This window comes from Alnus glutinosa, chromosome 1, assembly GCF_958979055.1.
Source record: "Alnus glutinosa chromosome 1, dhAlnGlut1.1, whole genome shotgun sequence".
NCBI classification, from domain to species: Eukaryota; Viridiplantae; Streptophyta; class Magnoliopsida; order Fagales; family Betulaceae; genus Alnus; species Alnus glutinosa.
Genome location: NC_084886.1, coordinates 12,798,733 through 12,817,632, shown reverse-complemented (window position 1 = coordinate 12,817,632; position 18,900 = coordinate 12,798,733). Strand labels below are relative to the sequence as shown.

At 33.7% G+C, this 18,900-nt stretch overlaps 3 protein-coding genes across 3 annotated transcripts; all 3 read left to right on the top strand.

Annotated features, from left to right (window-relative positions):
- Positions 1-4,536: 4,536 nt before the first annotated feature.
- On the top strand, positions 4,537-6,636 carry LOC133862494 (uncharacterized). The gene is made up of 3 exons (XM_062298337.1): positions 4,537-5,033; positions 5,683-5,724; positions 6,323-6,636. Exons 1-3 carry the CDS (start codon positions 4,566-4,568, stop codon positions 6,404-6,406), a joined length of 594 nt encoding a protein of 197 aa, XP_062154321.1. The 5' UTR covers positions 4,537-4,565; the 3' UTR covers positions 6,407-6,636.
- Positions 6,637-9,553: 2,917 nt separating this feature from the next.
- LOC133862394 (uncharacterized) lies at positions 9,554-10,990 on the top strand. Its single transcript, XM_062298194.1, has 3 exons — positions 9,554-10,134; positions 10,300-10,341; positions 10,521-10,990. Exons 1-3 carry the CDS (start codon positions 9,649-9,651, stop codon positions 10,599-10,601), a joined length of 609 nt encoding a protein of 202 aa, XP_062154178.1. The 5' UTR covers positions 9,554-9,648; the 3' UTR covers positions 10,602-10,990.
- A 6,991-nt stretch (positions 10,991-17,981) lies between these two features.
- LOC133871780 (uncharacterized) lies at positions 17,982-18,612 on the top strand. The gene is made up of 2 exons (XM_062309230.1): positions 17,982-18,124; positions 18,285-18,612. Exons 1-2 carry the CDS (start codon positions 17,982-17,984, stop codon positions 18,610-18,612), a joined length of 471 nt encoding a protein of 156 aa, XP_062165214.1.
- The last annotated feature ends 288 nt before the right edge of the window (positions 18,613-18,900 follow it).

Below are 18,900 nucleotides of genomic sequence, written 5' to 3'. Positions count from 1 at the left end.
TTTGAAGGTCGACTCGATGAATTCATATAGAAGTTCGATCTGTTCTTGGTGTATTGTGCCTGTTGTCGGCCAAACGTGAATGAATGGTTTTTTGCAGGTGTGGATGACTCAGATTCGATCTCAGGCTTATTTTTGATTTTGTGATAACAACATTATGATGTTTGGAAAATTTAATTTCCCTTATGTTGCTTTAAAGATATTTTTGTGGAGTTGTTTTAATTGGATTTTAGATTCTGATGGTTTTATTTTATTTAAGCACTTTGAAAGACTAGCATTTCGCTTTCGATAATTAATGCATTTTGATTTAATTAGAATTGGCTATCTTGTGATGTATAGCCTATCTTCTTGTTGATATTTAATTACCATTTTTCTCAATCAGTTCCTCTATTTATGGGATGAATCTTAATTAGATGAATACCTTCACCAAACTAGAAAGCATTCTTTGATCTACAAAGTTTTAAAGTACGTACATGCAGACATGTTATAGCCGTACAACTGGATTGCTTTGGATTTTTGCAAAAAAACAGAAAAATCCTTTTTTGGGTTGTAGTTTTTGAATTATACGACCTTATAAATGCCTCCTTCCCGAGCATCAAACTCTGATATTTTACTGCATTGTTTGGTTCACGGAATAAACTCTTATAATAAAATTATTATTTTTATGGAATAGTCATTACTTTGTTTGGTAGAGGTCTTTTCTTTGAAATAATTATTCCTATTGAAATAGTATCATTCCCTTACCATTCTTAAAGGAATAGACTGCATTTTAAACAAAATAAATAAATAAATAAAAAGAAAAAACACTCATTATTTTTTATTTTCTTTATTTTTTTAATAAAAATAAGAAAAAAGAAAAAATCTATTTACAATGGCTGGCCGACCAATGGTTAGTCGGCCAGCCACATATGGATCTAGGAGTGGTGCGACCACCCCCAAGAGCATTTGGGGGTGTTGGGGGTGGCCAACCACCCCAATGCATGGGTGGTCGGCCACCCACTAGTTTTCAACATGTACACCCGCAGGTCTCTAGCTATCTCGTTACTCTCGATTTTTTATTTTTTTTATGAGCCTCTCTATCTCTTTCGTTATTCTCTCTCTCTGATCTCCGTCACTCTCTCTCTTACAGACACCGTCGGTCGTCGCTCTCCGTCGACCACCGGTACGTCTTCTCTCTCTCTAGCTCTCTTACACGAACACTCTCTCTCTAAATGAAGGACCATAGGTGGGAATGAAGCATTTCTCTATTTGGAAATAGGCGAAGGAAGCGCATAAGAGGGAAAACTAGCTACGCAAGCTGAACTTGGGCAGATACAGTAGAAAACACCCACCTTTGTAACTCCCCTTTTCCCCACATTGGAAAAAAAATCTGAACTTTGCAGATGATTATTTCTTTTAGTTAATATTTAGGAGAGTATTTTGTTCTGCCACTGTCCAAGTGTCTATGGAACGTAAGTCAGTAGTGTTATATAAAATGAATTTAGGACAACATAAATGTGGCGGAATGGGATTTTGGGCTAAAGAGTGAATCTATTCATGTAAATTAATGCTTGCCTTGTCAGGCTGATTCCCTTTTCATTTTTTTTTTTTTTGAAAGATTGGTGTGTGGCGCGGTGTCTAGGCTTTGGGTTGACAGCAAGCTTTGTTTTTAAGGTAGTAAATAACCCAAGAACTCTTGGCAGTAGATAACTTACAATTTTGTTTTTTTCCTACATTTTCTAGGATAACCCTTGGCCGACTTAAGAACAAATGTAGAAGATCACCTTGATCAGCACAATCGCAGTCTCTTAGGCAGAACAACAGGATATTCATAGTGTGCGCACATAATTAAGTTTACCGAACGTGGAGAAAATGATTGGTGCAGTTTCAGGTACTGCTGATGCCTCTCTCATCGATGCTCATTCATATGTATGCACTGATATGCGTGCACTGTGCTGTGACAACATTTTCCCAGTTTTTTTAAATGTTTTCATTTTTATATTTTCGTGGGTTCCCCAGTTATAGTGATGTTGGAGATAAAGCTAGAGGACCTTAGTAGAATTAAAGGATTTATTGTTTTTTATTGGGGTTTAGAGTCGTACGGCTCCAAAACGGCTCGAACTAGTTAGAGCCGTTTTGAAAAAGTGTCTCAAATTTTTTTGAGCCGTTTTTATCTAGAACCATTTTAACCAAAACAGCTCAAACAGAAAAATACCAACCCTATGGTTTGAGCCGTTTTAAAAAGGAATCAAAATGTTTTGAGCCGTTTTTGAACCTTAAAATGGCTCAAAAAGCGTTTCTTTCTTGTACTGATACATCATTGAATTTGTCAATCGTGACAGCATTGAGCATGCATGCATGCATGTCCAAATTTGAATAAATTGTCCTGTCTTTGTTTAACTGCATGTACCAGGTTTCTCTTTAAGAAATTAATGAAGATGACTATAATAATTAGGGTGAGTCCGTCTTTCAAATTAAGTAATTAAGTACTTACAAACGTACGCAAGGAAATCAAACTTGTTACTTCGTACTTTTTAACATGAATGCACAGATAGGTCCTGCAGGTTGAAACACATGCATGTATGTTGCCCGAGAAAACAGGAATGGTATATGAAAAAGCTGATTTTTCGCGGCGACTGGACTACTGGACAACTAGAAGATAAATGGTTTGTTTGGCAAGTGACATTACAGAACAGAACAGGATAGGATAGTGGGTTGTTAATTTTTGAAATTAGTAAAAAGTGATGATGTGATATAAAAAGTGAAAAAGTTTTGTATTGTAGTGAATTTTTTTATTTGAATAGTAATAAAAAATTATTGATGTGATATAAAAAAGTGAAAAAAGTGAGAATGTTTTGATGTTGATTAGTAGTGAAAAATATAAAAAAATGAGAAAAAAAAAGTACATGAACAGTACTGTAATGTATTGTTCATGGACAAACAAGGCCAAGAACACAGTCATTGAAGTGCGTCGGCGGGGGCTAGTAGGGAACGTTTGATGATTAAGTCAATAGAATATATTCATAGAGAGAAAATAGAATCGATAAAGTTTATGGAGAAAAATAGGATTAGGATCTCCATAAATTCTTTTGACAATTTAAAATCTCAAATTGTTAAATCTCAGCCCTTCTTTGAATTTAACAACTCATATTATGCTAGCTATCAATATGAAATAAATGTTAAAGGAATTCAAAAAAACTCAGAAGAAGATTCGGAGTATAGACAGAAAGTTGGAACTAAAAACTTTTCCGTCGAATCATGCATTAAACTTTCTACTGATTTGTTTTTGTAAAGTTCAATTCTCTTGGACTTTTCTCGCAGAGGATCGAATTAGAGCTACTGGGGAATAATAAGAAGTGAACCTGCCTTTTTATGATTCGTAGGGGGGGAACACTTTACAGATGCAGCAATTTTTCCGCCTAGCTTCTTTTTCTGCTGGGGATAAAATATGACACCAATAATAGAATTAGATTAAGAATGAGCTTGTTTAATTGGTTTAATTTCCTCTCGGAAGAACACAGCCCCAAAGAGATTAGATCATGTGTTTCAGAATAATTAAGATGCATTGGACAGAGTTTAATTGATATTTCTTGCATGTGTTTGACTGCGCATCGAATTAATAAAAGTTTGATTTTTTATTTTTATTTTTATTTTTTATTTTAAAAAAATACTTTATTATTATCCCTGAAACTAACACTGCTTTTATAAAATTATACACATCAAATATCATTTGTCACAATTCAAGAAAAGAATTGCCATGATCAGAACCAGCTCCTTTCATCTCATTATGGCGTGTTGACAATTAAAAGAATAACGTATAAGATGTCAATTAAATCTCAAACCTAAGCAAGGAGGAAAACTCGATTAGAAAGGCCGATGGTATTATGTATTGAAGCATCTATCAATAACTCTCACAATAAGCCAAAAGAGATCACGTCAAAGACTTTATCCAAGATAATGACTTCCACCTGTGAAGATAAATTCTCAACAGCCCCCAAGAAGCCGTGATACTGGCAGAAGTAGGGTTTGAGTGTAAATAAACTCCCTAGTAGATTTTATTTGACACACCCCCTTTTTATGTGTTAATTTGTTTATGTATTCGTAGTCCCCTCCCATGTCCCTAGCTCTCTCGACGAGATGTTTAAGCTGGGTGAACCTGGCGAGCTAGTCAATTCCCTGAAATCATTTGAAATCATTTTTTTTAATTAAATTTTGTTGGTTGATATAAGACAATTAAAGATCTAATTATTAAGTGAAAACCCAGAAGAAGGAACTCCCAAGCAAGACCGTTAGCTAGACGCACGGGTGGCGTGGCCCCAATGTTTTTTAATAATCTTACAATAGTAACCTTAAAAGATAATTAAGAATAAGAATTTAGTGAGCCGACTTTTGGTATATGTTCTATATATATCTTCAAGGTATAAAAGAACAAAAATAAAGGAATCAGAACAAAAAGTCATTTTGTTTTTCCTTTGGGGATATTCCAATACAACGACCCAAAGGAGCATTTCCGATCTATTTTTATTAGACTCTTCTGTACGTAGAGCCCGAGGACAGGAAACACAGAGGCCAAAACGTACACTGCAATAATGGAAGATTTGCATGAGGCCGCCCTAGCTTACTACAACAATGCCCCAAGAGACCTTCAGCGACTAGCATGGAACTTCTACCTCGCCTTGGACAGGGATGGAGATGGCCAAGTCAGCTACTCGGAGTACGTCCAATTCCTCCAGCAAAGCTACGGCTGGATCCGCCCCAACTTCTTCATGGACCTGGACCGCAACGGCGACGGCAGCCTCGATTTCTGGGAGGTCCTCACTCTGTACTACGTGGTTAAGACCCGGGGCAGCGTTTGGTGCCAAGGGTGTCAATCGTGCCTAGTCGGGCTCTACTTTACGTGCGTTACTTGCTTTGACAGTGGCTCCAGGAGCTATGATATGTGTCCTGGGTGCTACAAACGAAGGAGGTTCAGTCACCAGCACAGCTACTTCCTGGATAACCATGTCTTGCTTCGGGCCAAGAGGGGTCTTCCACCTGGTTTTACAAACATCAATCTGGTAAGGCCATCTTAAACCGATGATAGGAAGAGATCGATTAAAGTACTTTTAACACTCCTCCTATGGCCTTGGCCTATATCCACACATAAAAGTATTTTATTTGGCTACATTATTGATATATCTTTAATTGATTTATTTGATTGTATGCAAGGCTTTCTCTATAGATAAATAGTCTAAACATCACTTCTACTTATATATTAACAACAATAAATCTAATTTATCTTCTTGTAACTTTTATTTCTCGATCTTGAGTAATACTTGTAACTCTTGTCTCAATAGTAAATGAAGGATATATTGTTCGAACTTACCACTTCTGCTATGATACCATATATATTAAATCAGTAAGATTACTTGTCACAAAAGTTTAAGCTGATAGGAAAATATAAAATTAAATAATTTAATTAAATACTTTAACACCATTAATAATATTCAAAAGTTGTCCCAGAAAAACAAGCTCAGAAAGAAAATGAGTACATGAACCATGCACGTACATATATACATGCATCTCTCTTTCGGTCGCTAATATTATTTGATGTAACTTATAATTATTCATAACTCAGAGCTAAATTGAGGCTCATTATATATATATATATAGTCTATTCAATATGAATTTTCTAATAGAGGAAGGTTTTACATATGTTTTATGCAGGTACTCACTCCACGACCTACGGTTCGTTCTCCGGCTGCTATGGTATGTAGATTTTTGCCGTGTGCCCAGTACCGTCTCTAAGAAACAATTTTGAGAAATTTATATTGAAATTCATAAGACAAAAAAAAAAAATACTGTGTTAGAATAATAGTATAGTGATTAGATTTTTTTTTTTATGAATTTAAGATTTTAAATAAACAAAAAATTAATATGATGAGCTTAAACTTTTGAACCATATTTTACCTTCTACTTAAAGAATTCAGATCTAGCTTAAACATTTGAAACAACTTAATTAACACATTATACATGCATGTATCCATGTATCCATGTATATACATACATATATATAATCTAATGAGTAATACCAGAAAGTTAGGAATCACATTTTTATCCTACAATATTGATGTAGGCAATCTCAACCAATCATTAATTTATTTTTATTTTAATAATAATGAATTCAAAAATTAGTTGGAACTGTCACATTAATATTTTGAGATATATAGTCTCTAATCTAGCTTATATAACATAACACAGATGTCATTATTCAAAAGAAATAAACTACATTTTTGGATATATATATATATTAATCTGCTGATAATTTCTTAATAATTTGTATATATATAATTCTTTTATGGCTCAGGATAACGATGGATTGATGGAAGCATTTCAAGCATTGGAGATGGGGCTTGCTGTGGAGAAATCGCGTACTTGTGCCGTAATGTGATGCGAGTACAAGAATTAGCTACACAAATACAGCCATCCATGCAGCTGGTTGTACATGTTTCAATAATGAGCATGGCCAATTAATATTACCGCTATATGTTTTTTTTTTTTTTTTCTTGCAAATTATGGTTCCGGAAAATAATGGAACATCTGAATAAGCTATGGTTTCCATGACAGTACTGTACGTGATAATATTAAAAGCAAATAATTTGAAAAATCTATCTTATGGTAGCTAGTCGATCTAAACTTTTACTGCATGAACAGATAGTAGGTTCGGACATGTATGGGTAACTTATGTTTTTTTATTATATTTTATTTTTTTGGAAAACATGTTTGGATGGATTTTTTAAATTCAAATTCTATTCAAGTTTTATCAAACTTTTTTCAATTTTGATTCAAATTTTTTAAATCGATCATTCAAACGTAATTTCAAAAAACAAATGTTATCGGTATTCGTAATTTTGAATAGAGATATGTTATTTGCACTACTCTTACACAACAATGTTGAAGTGCATGTCCAGCATTTTTTTTTTGAGAAATGATCCCTACACTCATTTCTCACAACAGCCCCACAACAAGCTGACATGGCTGATAATATTTTCTTATTTTTTTGTTTTGTTTTCATTTCTTTTTGTAAAAAAATAATAAAATATTACCAGCCACGTCAGCTTGTTGTGAGGCTGTTGTGAGAAATGAGTGTAGGGATCATTTCTCTTATTTTTTTTTAAAAAAAAATTGAAAATGTTGGACACATCAACATTGTTGTACAAAATTATTGTGCAACTAGCATATTTATTTTGAATATAGTAAAAGAATATTAGAATACAATACAAAAAAAAAAAAAAAAAAAAAAAAAAAAGCACCACACCAATTCAATTTGAAAATGGCCTCCCACATTAATTATTATAGTTTATGAAAAATGTTATTTACACACATACGCCTTATTAGGGGAGGAACCAAAACCATGATTTTTTGTATGGAAGTACAAACTTAATAAATAAATACATATATATATATCCCTCTATATATGTGTGTGTCGGTGCGTGTGTAAATCTGTGTATGTAAATCATAAGTCTTAACGAAGTAAAAAATTTACATGTTTATAAAATTATCTTTAAGAATAACTTCATTTTCAAATATAAAAATTTTATAGTTTGCTATAACACAAACAAGCAAAAGAGTTAACTTTTGAAAAGTATAAGATTTTGTTACTATTTTTTACTCAATATATATAGTTATTACTAACACAAACAAGCGAAGAACAACAAAAATACTAATTAAGTAAAACCATCAAATTAAAAATAAAATAAAAAAATCAACGATCAAAGTAACTATTTGAAATCTTAGTCTAACGACATATCACACATATGTACACATATAATAATATAAACTACAGACAATTAATTCAAGTATAATTAATAGGGTTTAAAAAATGAGTACCTTAATTCAATGTTATCTCAAGGATTTATTAAAAACAGTTAAACCAAGCACAATCAAGTGCTAGCCGGCCAATTCCAAATATTGAAATACAATAAAAAGATCTGATTTTTATTCAATGCATTACAAGAACAAATCGAACAACATCCATTTGTTAATTGTACAAAGAGATGATGCAAGACAATCCTGATTGTCAGGAATACTGAAAGAGAAATGATATTTAATTTGGCCACCTCATGATCATATAATTATTAACTTTTTTATTTTTTTATTATTTTTTTTATTTTTTTAAAAAAAGAAAACCCACAAAACCATGTAATTAGGTGGGGGTCTGATTTTGTAAGTTTTTTCTTTTGTAATAAAAGAGTCAATAATTGTGTCATGACCAATTAAATATCATTTCTCATAAGGAAAATCCCCATGAAAAACTGATAATTCTACTGAATCATGTGATAACCATCTGCTAAATACCTCTCAACTGGAGTTTAATTGCAGAGCAAAGAGAGGAGAGAACAAGCAAACCCAGAATCGTTGACCTTAATTGTTTGATATAGACTTATATATATATATAGTATTGTCAAAAGAAGTAGGTTTGTAATATTTGTGTTTTGGATGCCTAATTAATTTGTGTAGAATTTGTTTCCATTCGGCATGAGCTCATGAAGTGAACCCCATCAATCCTGTAAAAATCAGGGGCTGAGGGCCCAGATTGCTTAAAGAGTTTTGACTTTTCAGAATGGAGACTGAATAGCCTTGTACAGTGTAAAAACAGTAAAATCCAAGAAAATTACGTATTTGTCCGCTTTTTTTTTTTTATAGCATTAAATTTGTTAACAGAGGGACAAAATCGTCTTTACATGCCTAATGTCCTTTCATAACTCATAAGTCAACTTTTGCCAAAAATAATATGAAAAAATTGTAAATTTTATGCTGTTGATTTAAATTATAAATCTCTTTCTTTTTGTATCAAAGTGAATTTAAAAATATTTAGAATATGTCAAAAAAAACAATTTAATTCTTAGAATTAAATTTCATTAAAATATTTAATAGGTTCCATAATCACTTTCTATCGTATCAACATAAATTTAGAGATTCTTGGGATATGCAAAGAAGTTATTTAGTTTCTGAAATCAAATTTTGTTAAAATATTTGACAAGTTTCATTAGATGTCATGTCAACCCCAATAAAAAGATGACACGTATCACTTTTAATAAAAAAAAAATAATGGTGATGCATCATTTTAGAAATAACTTTATTTTTTTAAAAAAATAAAATAAGATTGATTAGTGTATCATTTTCCTTTTAAAAAATCAAGAAGATTTAAGTGTGACGTAAGGGGGAATAAACTAATATTGTATTGGGGTTCAGTACTGACAAAATAATGTTTTTATAAGACTCTAAATTAATTTTTCCGTAGCTTTGGGTCCTCCCCGAGTCTTTGGGGTTTGGCAAGTACCCCCAGTCATGTACATGGGTCCATGGACTATCCCCATCATGACTATTTCTACACCCTGATGCACGCCATTCTGAAGCATTAAATGCATGTCTAGCTATAGCTGGATGAAGACATGGTTTGCACGCGGAATATATATCTCCATCGATCATGACTATTTCTACTGTTCTACACCTTGGTGCACGGCAATATTCATTCTATAAAATGCACATGATCGATGTCTATAAAACTGAAACAAATTCATTCTACTTTTATCAACATTAAGAATATTTAAGGGGCTTTGATATATATATATATATATATACACATATATATTCCATACTCCAGGAGCTCAAAACCCCCTATCGATCGACATGAACATGGAAGAGTTACACATGGCAGCTGCAGCGTACTATAATAATTCCGCCTCTCATCTTAAGCAGCTAGCAGCAAACTTCTTCTACTCAATGGATACGAATGGAGATGGCCTAGTTAGCTTCGATGAGTTCTACAACTTCTTCCGGCAAAGCGGTTACAACTGGATTGACCCCAACTTTTTCCGTAGCTTGGATCGTAACAGGGACGGTAGCCTGGATTTCTATGAAGTCCTCACGCTGTACTACGTCATGAAAACTCGTGGTGTGTGGTGCCAAAACTGCAAAGCTTGCCTTATGGAACTCTATTTCACTTGCGTCCAATGCTTTGACACCGCTCCCACCACCTACGATCTCTGTGCTTCCTGTTATTATAAACGGGAGTTCTGCCACTACCACGCCACTACTGACCCCTCCTTCTTGGATAACTACGTGTTGCTACGGTCAAAGAGAGGGCTTCCCCCTGGTGAAGCAAATCTCAATCTGGTAAGACAATACTAATTTGAAAATAAGATTTGTACAAATTAACTCTACTACTTAGACCATTTATTTGTTTTAGAGTAATATTATTTAATACGACTGATATACAATTGAGATGACGTGACAGTTTGGTGTAATGACCCTATTTAATTATCAAATGCATATATGCAGGCACTAGTTCCACAACCTTATGCTGCAAATGCACCTGAAAGGGTAAGCTTTTGTGTCTACTATACATTCTTCTTTTTCTACTTCTTTATTCTTCAATTTTTCTCCTTTTTAGTAATAATTTGACATCTGATTAATTAAGAACTCTAGTTTTTGGTCCGTTTGTATATGCATCGATCGATCCATTTAAAGTGTACTCATTTCTTGTTTCATTTCGCTTTCAGAGTAGTTGGTGGACGGCATTCCAAGCATTGGATATGGTGCTTAGTGTCGGGAATATTTTGGCTAGCTGTAGCATCATGTGAGGTTATCAAAGATGGACAAGCTAAAGCAGATCGAACTGCATGGCTGCATTTTTGGGATTCAGCAATGGGCCGGCGCGCATAAGGGAAAATTTTAGTGTAATATTGTCTTTAGGAATAAATTCAATTCTAATTGCAAAAGTATCTTTTCTATAAATTAATATATTAATGATGTACGTAATTGCGTCCCTTTTCCAAAGAATAAGAGCGAATGGAAGTTTGTGAGCTGGTTGCCTTCTCTAAGCATCCTGATAGGTTATTACTTAACACCTTGCCAAAATTAGTGAGATTTTATTTTTTTTCTGCACCAATTGTCTTTGTAATTTAGTAACAATTATTCTTCTTCATATCCGTAAGATCAACTTGTCAAAGTCCGTATAAAATCTTATCATTTACTTGGACAATGTTGGTTTTCAATATTAGCAAATTCGGTATTAAAACTTATTTGGTTATTCAATAAAGGTAAGAGCCAAGTAAGAAAGAATATTGTAGAGTATTCCTCAAGAAAATAAAAAAGAGCCAAGAAAGAAAAAATATTTCAGAATATTCTTTAAGAAAATGAAAGAGCTGAGTGGTGAAAATATTGCAAAATATTAATCAAGATCTATGATGTGAAAAATATTCTGCATAATTAATTGTTCCTAACTGATTCTTATTCTGGTTGACAAAAACGCTTCCATATCAGAGACTTCCATAACAGGGACACCGTAATTTCCAGAGAAGCTTCCAGAAGTTTCTTTGCAGAATATATTTTCCAATATGAAAAGGACTGATCTGAACAAGTATTTGCATATAATATCACTAAGAAGGAAAGGCCCTGGTGATAGAATTATTTCTGGAGATTTTACAGCTCAGAAAGTCGGTTTTTCCTAGAGACCATCCGGACGCTCAGCTCAGAGATTCAGAGTCCTATGAAGGTCCGAACGCTACCGTAGACAGTGAAGTTAGTAGCTCAAGGTCCGGAAGTCGTCCGAATGGGCCCAGTGGACACTAAAGTCAGTACGTTTCTGTCAGCAAAGAGTCCGAACGATTATGCGGTGACTGCAAACGAAGGAACTACTTTATGCAACCGTCTAGATGCTAGGGTTTCCAATCCTGACGCGCTTTAGAGTTTTATGAAGTTTCAGTTGTAGGTCCGGACACCGCCTATGCAAATTCGAGTTTGAGTAGAATTATGGTTTCTGAAACCTATTTAAAGAGGCTCATAAGCTGCGTATTTATATGAATTGAGTGTAGAATTCTAATGTGCTAAGAGATGGTGTTTAGGTAGAAATTGTTAGATGTGTTAACTCTCTTAGAGTTTTACTTTTGTTGTGTTGTAATCAACCATTTGAAGTCTAACTTAGAGAAGAGCTCTAAGTTAAAAGAATCCATTGAATAACTATTCAGACATGAGGTCTGGTTGAGAGGCGTTCACGTATAGGTACGTGTTAGAGTTCAAGGTACAACTATTTCATCGATTTATGTGAGTACGACTGCTTTGTAACTAGCTATTTCTTCTGTTAGTGGATTTCCTGGGTTTAGCTGCCGCGGAATGATTTTTCTCTTTAATATAAAGAGTTTTCACTTCGTAACCAAAATTTCTGTGTTCTTTACTTTTTCGCATTTTATATTTTGGTTGCATGTTTGGTTTGATTACACACACATAAACACACTTTAGGAGTCATATTTGTTTTTTTTTTTTTTTTTTTTTTTTTTTTTTTTTTTTTTTTAAATTGGTATCAAAGCAGATCCACCATTGTTTGGATTAATTTTCTGAGTGAGATCTATGACTCCTTTTATTATGAATTCTTCTCAGTTATCTGAAGATGATTTTGATGGTGAGCTCTATAAGGATTTTATGAAATTGAGTAAAATCTTTAAGATTTCAGATAAAGAGCTTAAAGAAGTTAAGCAAGAAAAAGAGTCTTTAGTTATTCAATTGTCTTAATCACATGTTTTGATTGACTTTTTAAAATATGAGAATACTATGCTTATTGAAACTATTGAATCACTTGAGAATGAATTGAAAGAATCTAAAGATCTCTTAAATAAATTATCTAGTGATAGTTTGAAAAGCATGCTTTGTGTTCAAAAAAATATTTCTAACAAGCCTAGTTTGATTGTTGATGACTTTGGTACTTTTACTTTACATGCTTCTAATTCTAAAATGAAGTCTCTATTTGTTAAGTCTGTGAAAGTTGATGAAGTAAAGGTCAATATAACTTAATTAGATAATTGTGAAAATTCTTGCTTAAATAACTATATGGAGCCTAAATTCAAAGATCATCAAGGAAAATAAATTCAAGGTAAGTTTGTTCCTACTTGTTATCATTGTGGGATTGTTGTTTACATTAGACTAAATTGTTATATGTTGAAATCCTAAAGACCTTGAAATAAGCAAGATGCTCCAAGGGAAGGTGAAGTTGTAAAGCCTTCCATTTCTAAATATGTCCCTCCACATTGGAGCATATCTCAAAGAGGTAAGGACATTATTATTCGTGAGAATACAGAATCTGTCGTGAAACATTCCAAAGCAAGACGCCTGCCTAGCTACCATTATTGTGGCATTACTGGTCACATCAAATTACACCGTCATCATTGTGATACTGCAGAAGTAGGGTTTGACTGTAAATAAACCGAAAAATCCTACTGAAATACACCGGAAACAGCCACAGATCGCCAGAAAATCACCGAAAATCACGTCCTTCGTTTCGACGGCATCACCTACTCCGACCCACCAAAAAATGGCACTTCTTGGTCTCTCACGGGTTGTCGGAAGCTCTCCATGGACTCTCGGATTGGGTCACTCACACAGGTGCGTGTGAGTCGAAAAGAAGAGGAAAAATAGAAGAGAAGGAAGAAGAAGAGAAGAAGAGGAGAGGTTCGGCCGAGAGAAATGGGGAGGGCGGCAGTGCGTGCGTGAAGGGGTAGAAGAGAAGAAGAAAAGAGAAGGAAAATGAAAGAAAGAAAGGGAATGGGTCGTGCGATCCAGAAAGAGGAGAGAAAAGAAAGAGGAAAAGAGAAGACACGTGTTTGGTGGAGAAATAAGGGGAAGGAATAATGCAATCTTCTCCAAACCAATCACAAGCTGACACGTTACAAGAGGAGATTTCGTTTTACTTAAGCCCCAACTTTTATTAAATTATTACAGGAACCCACTATATTAAGAATTTTATCATTTAATAATTAATATTTGACCCCACATTTATTTTAATTTTACTTTAGCAATACAATTAATTATCTATTCTATTAGGACCCATTATTATTATTATTCTAATTCTATTATTTTATCTTAAAACTTATTTTATTTTGATAACATAATTATTATTACCTAAAATATAATTAGTAATTCCCTCCATTAATAAATAAGATTTATTAATAGCTAAATTGCTTATTTAATTTCTTGGTATTTACAGGTACTCACTCCACGACCTATGATTTGTTCTCCAGCTGCTTTGGTACGTAGATTTTTGTCACGTGCCCAGTACCGTCTCTAAGAAACAATTTTGAGAAATTTATACTGAAATTCATAATACAAAAAAAATACTGTGTTAGAATAATAGTAAAGTGATTAGATTCTTTTTTTTTATTATTATTATTATTTTTTTTTTTATGAATTTAAGATTTTAAATAAATAAAAAATTAATATGATGAGCTTAAACTTTTGAACCATATTTTACCTTCTACGTAAAGAATTCAAATCTAGCTTAAACTTTTGAAACAACTTAATTAACACACTATATATATATATATATATATATATATATAATCTAATGAGTAATGCTAGAAAGTTAGGAATTACATTTTTATCCTACAATGTTGATGTGGGCAATCTCAACTAATCATTGATTTTTTTATTTTTATTTTAACAATAATGAATTCAAAAATTGGTTAGAACTATCACATTAGCATTTTGAGATATATAGTCTCTAATCTAGCTTATATAACATAACGCAGATGTCATTATTCAAAAGAAATAAACTACATTTTTGGATAATATATATGCTGATAATTTCTTAATAATTTGTATATATACAATTCTTTTATGGCTCAGGATAACGATGGATTGATGGAAGCATTTCAAGCATTGGAGATGGGGCTTGCTGTGGAGAAAACGCGTACTTGTACAGGAGCTACACAAATACAGCCATCCATGCGCGCAGCTAGCTGGTTGTGTTTCAATTAATAATGAGCATGGCCAATTAATATTGCCGCAAAATGTCTTTGAAAAGTCGATCATATGGTATTCTAAACTTTTACTGCATGAACAGATCGAAGGTTCGGGCATGTTTGCGCTGGGTAACCTATGTCATTTTATTTTATTTTTTTGGAAAACATGCTTGGGTAAATTTTTTAAATTCAAATTAAAGTGTACTCATTTCTTGTGTTTATTTTTTTCTTTCACTTTTTCAGAGTAGTTGGTGGATCGCATTTCAATCATTGGAGATGGCGCTTAGTGTCGGAAATATTTTGGCTACTTGTAGCATCATGTGAGGTTATCAATTAAGAGGAAATCAAAGATGGACAAGCAGAACTGCATGTCTATTATTTTTGGGATTTAGCTATGTTCTTTATTAACAACTCATCTGTCATTTCTTCATGCTTTGGTTTTATGAAAGTGTTGAATTAAAACAAGAGGGTTAATTTATTCTTTCTCCCAAAAGCTTAATTAAGTTGATCATAAGAAATGATAAATTTAATTATTTAATTAACATTTTAATATACACTTTCCCTCGTGTGAAAACCTAACTAATTAAAATTGGGGGATACAATACAAGAATAGTGCTAAAACCCATGAAATTGGGGAATAAATTACGGATATAAGGTTAAAACTCATGAAATATTTACCCTTAAATAGGGCCATTCCCACGTGTATGTATTGAAAAGGTTATATATGTACCAAAACCATGCTGACTGTTACTGATTGTTTGTTCGGTCCTAGCACCGATTGATCGTTCTGTGCCATGTTGCACCTAGGGTTTATCCTATAGGCCCTTAGAGTGTCTTAGCACTTTTCATCCACAAATGGACATGCAAACAGAAAAATGGTAAATCAAAGACGTTTGATAAATCTTTTGCGATTGCTTACTCAAAGGCCATATATATAGACACTAGAGATCTTATCCTTCTTCAGGCTGAATTCGAATACAATAGTTTCATAAATTGATCAACTAATAATTAAGCACACTCCCTTAATTTGAAATTGACATATCAGAAGCGGCCGTTAAAAAGGAAGGAAGATCTGCGTCTTCAATCCTAAAACTATAATGGACCTGAAGGTTGATGAAGTCATGAGCTTGAAGTTATATATCCATCCATCCGATGAGATTGTTTTGTTTTACTCAATCTTCTGATTAGTAATATTAATTAATTAGGCCATGCATATGTTGTGGTTAGAAGTCTTTAGTCTTTAATCATTTGATTAGTAGGACAATTGAGTGTAATATTGTCTTTAGGAATAGTTTAAGTCTAGTTGCAAAAGTATCATTTAATTTCTATAAATATTTAATGACGTAATTTAGAAACAATTGTCTTTGTAATTTAGAAACAATTATTCTTTAATTCTTCATATCTGTAAGAACTTGTCAAAGTCCGTATAAAATCTTATCATTTACTTGGACCCAATTAATGAAAGTATTATTTTTCTGAGATTACATCATGAGAAGGGAGAATTAAGGGACAAAAATTACAGAAATAAACACAAAAAAGGCTGTGCAACTCAATTATAAGTTCCGAAACAATCTATTAAATGCAAGTAAACAGAAATTAAAAATGAATGTGTCAATTAATGAATGTACTCTATCCTATAAATTCTTGGGACATATGTTGTACTATTAATTAATTTAAAGCAACTAGTGCAATTCTTTTTTTTTTTTTTATTTTCTAAAATTAACACGGTTTTTCAACTCTTTTAATTTATGGGAAAACATATTACTTAATTGATTAGAGCTAGAGATGATGGATAGAAATAGATGGACATAATTAAGAGCCAATTAATTCTAATTTGACTAAAAGAAAAGTACTCACAGACACAAATAAGATGTCTTACGGGAACGTACGGAATCAAAAGATTCATAACGTATAGATTTATTGAATTGAAGTAACAGCTAATACTTTTTCCTAGTGCAAATTAGAATGAGAAATGACCATAATAATTAAGCTGTGTGTCTTTTGGTTTACTAAATAAGAAACATTTTTTTAGAAGTGGAGAAAAACCAATTTTAAATAAATTGTTTTTTTATGCCTCGGTAACATATGCCACATTTTTAATAAATAGTATTTTTCAAGTTATTCCATATAAAAAAAGGGTCTGAATTAACAGAATTTGAAAATCTCAGACCCAATTATTAGACATGAAAAGTCAACTAGAAAATAATATCTTTAAACATAAAAGGATTCAAAAGTCAAAACTACATTGAAATATTATATATATATATATATATATATATATATATATATATATATATGGCTCTAATACCACATGGGGTGGGCCCCACACACACTGGGACCCACCCCCATGTGGGGGGTGTTGTGCTCCTGTTGTGTGTGTAGGGCCTACCCCCATGTGAAGGGTGTTGTGCCCCTGTTGTGTTGGTGTAGTGCAAATAACATTTTTCGAAATATATATATACGGTGAGTGATACTTTTACTCTTAGTGTACAACAATTGTACAACATCAACATACATTGGGGTGAGACCCAATGTCTGAGTCCCACCACAATGTGTATTGATGTTGTACCATTGTTTTACATCGAGAGTGTTTTGATTATTTTCCTATATATATATAGAATAATGATTTACTGTCACCTAAAGATACAACTTTTCACCACTTTGCCTATGTGGCAAGGCGGTCCCCCACTACTTTTTGAATTTTTTTATTTTTTAAAAATAAATAAAGGTGAGGGACCACCTTGCCACATAGGCAAGATAGTGAAAAGTTGTATATTTAAGTGGTAGTAAATCATTACTCATATATATAAAGAAGAATGAGAAGAACAACTCGTGGACTTTCCCACTTGGCCACTTAAAGATCCACATCTTCGGTGGATCTGCAGCCAACCCTGGTCGGTGGGTGCGCACTACTCACACATCAACACGGAATTCTTCTTCGATCTTCCTTTTCTTTTCTTTTTCTTTTTTTCGTTTATGTTTCTTTACACTTTTTGTACTCGCTGAAAGAATCTACAGAGTCTGAGTTGTCACTCCAACGTTCAACATCTCCAAACGAAGACTTCTTCTCTTTAAACGACGACTTTACGCCATGTGCGCAGCGTCAACAGCTGGAGCTAGCGTACGCAAATATACATCTCTATAAAATTGACATTAATTTATTCTACGTACTTTTAAGGGGCTTTGTTTTGATACATTTTCCAAAATCTGGCCGGATCGATCGACATGGACATGGAAGAGTTACACATGGCTGCTGCAGCGTACTATAACAATTCCTCCTGGCAACTTCAGCAGCTAGCAGGAAACTTCTTCGGCTCAATGGATATGAATGGGGATGGCCGAGTTAGCTTCCATGAGTTCGTGGCATTCTTCAGGCAATGTGGCTACCACTGGATTGACCCCAACTCTTTCCGTAGCTAGGACCGTAATGGGTGTTAGGTGGTTTTGGGCCTCTCTCAACCTCAAAAGCTAACTTATGAGGTGAGGCTTTCCCTCACACTTATAAACTGACCACCAACCCCTTCCACAACCAATGTGGGACAACCCCAACAATGGGGACGGTAGCTTGGATTTCTACGAAGTCCTCACATTGTACTACATCATGAAAACCCGGGGTGTGTGGTGCAAAAACTGCAAAGCATGCCTTTTGGGACTCTATTTCACTTGCGTCCAATTCTTTGACACCGCTTCCGACCCCTACGATCTCTGTGGTGCGTGCTATACAGCATGGAGCTTCCACCACCCCCACGCCTCCTTCTTGGATAACTACGTCTTGCTACGCTCCAAAAGAGGCCTTCCTCCTGGTGTAGCAAATCCCAATCTGGTAATTAAGCCAATGCTAGCTGCCTTCCTCCTGGTGTAGCAAATCCCAATCTGGTAATTAAGCCAATGCTAGCTGCTTCTTCTTCTTCTTCTTCTTGCTACGCTCCAAAAGAGGCCTTCCTCCTGGTGTAGCAAATCCCAATCTGGTAATTAAGCCAATGCTAGCTGCTGCTGCTTCTTCTTCTTCTTCTTCTTCTTGTTCTTCATTATTTTTATTCTTCTTCTTCTTCTTCTTCTTCTTATCATTATTTTTAGGGATAAACACCTTTTTAGTCCCTGAGTTTTTGCAACTTTATTTTTTAGTCCCTGAGTTTTAATTCGCATCACA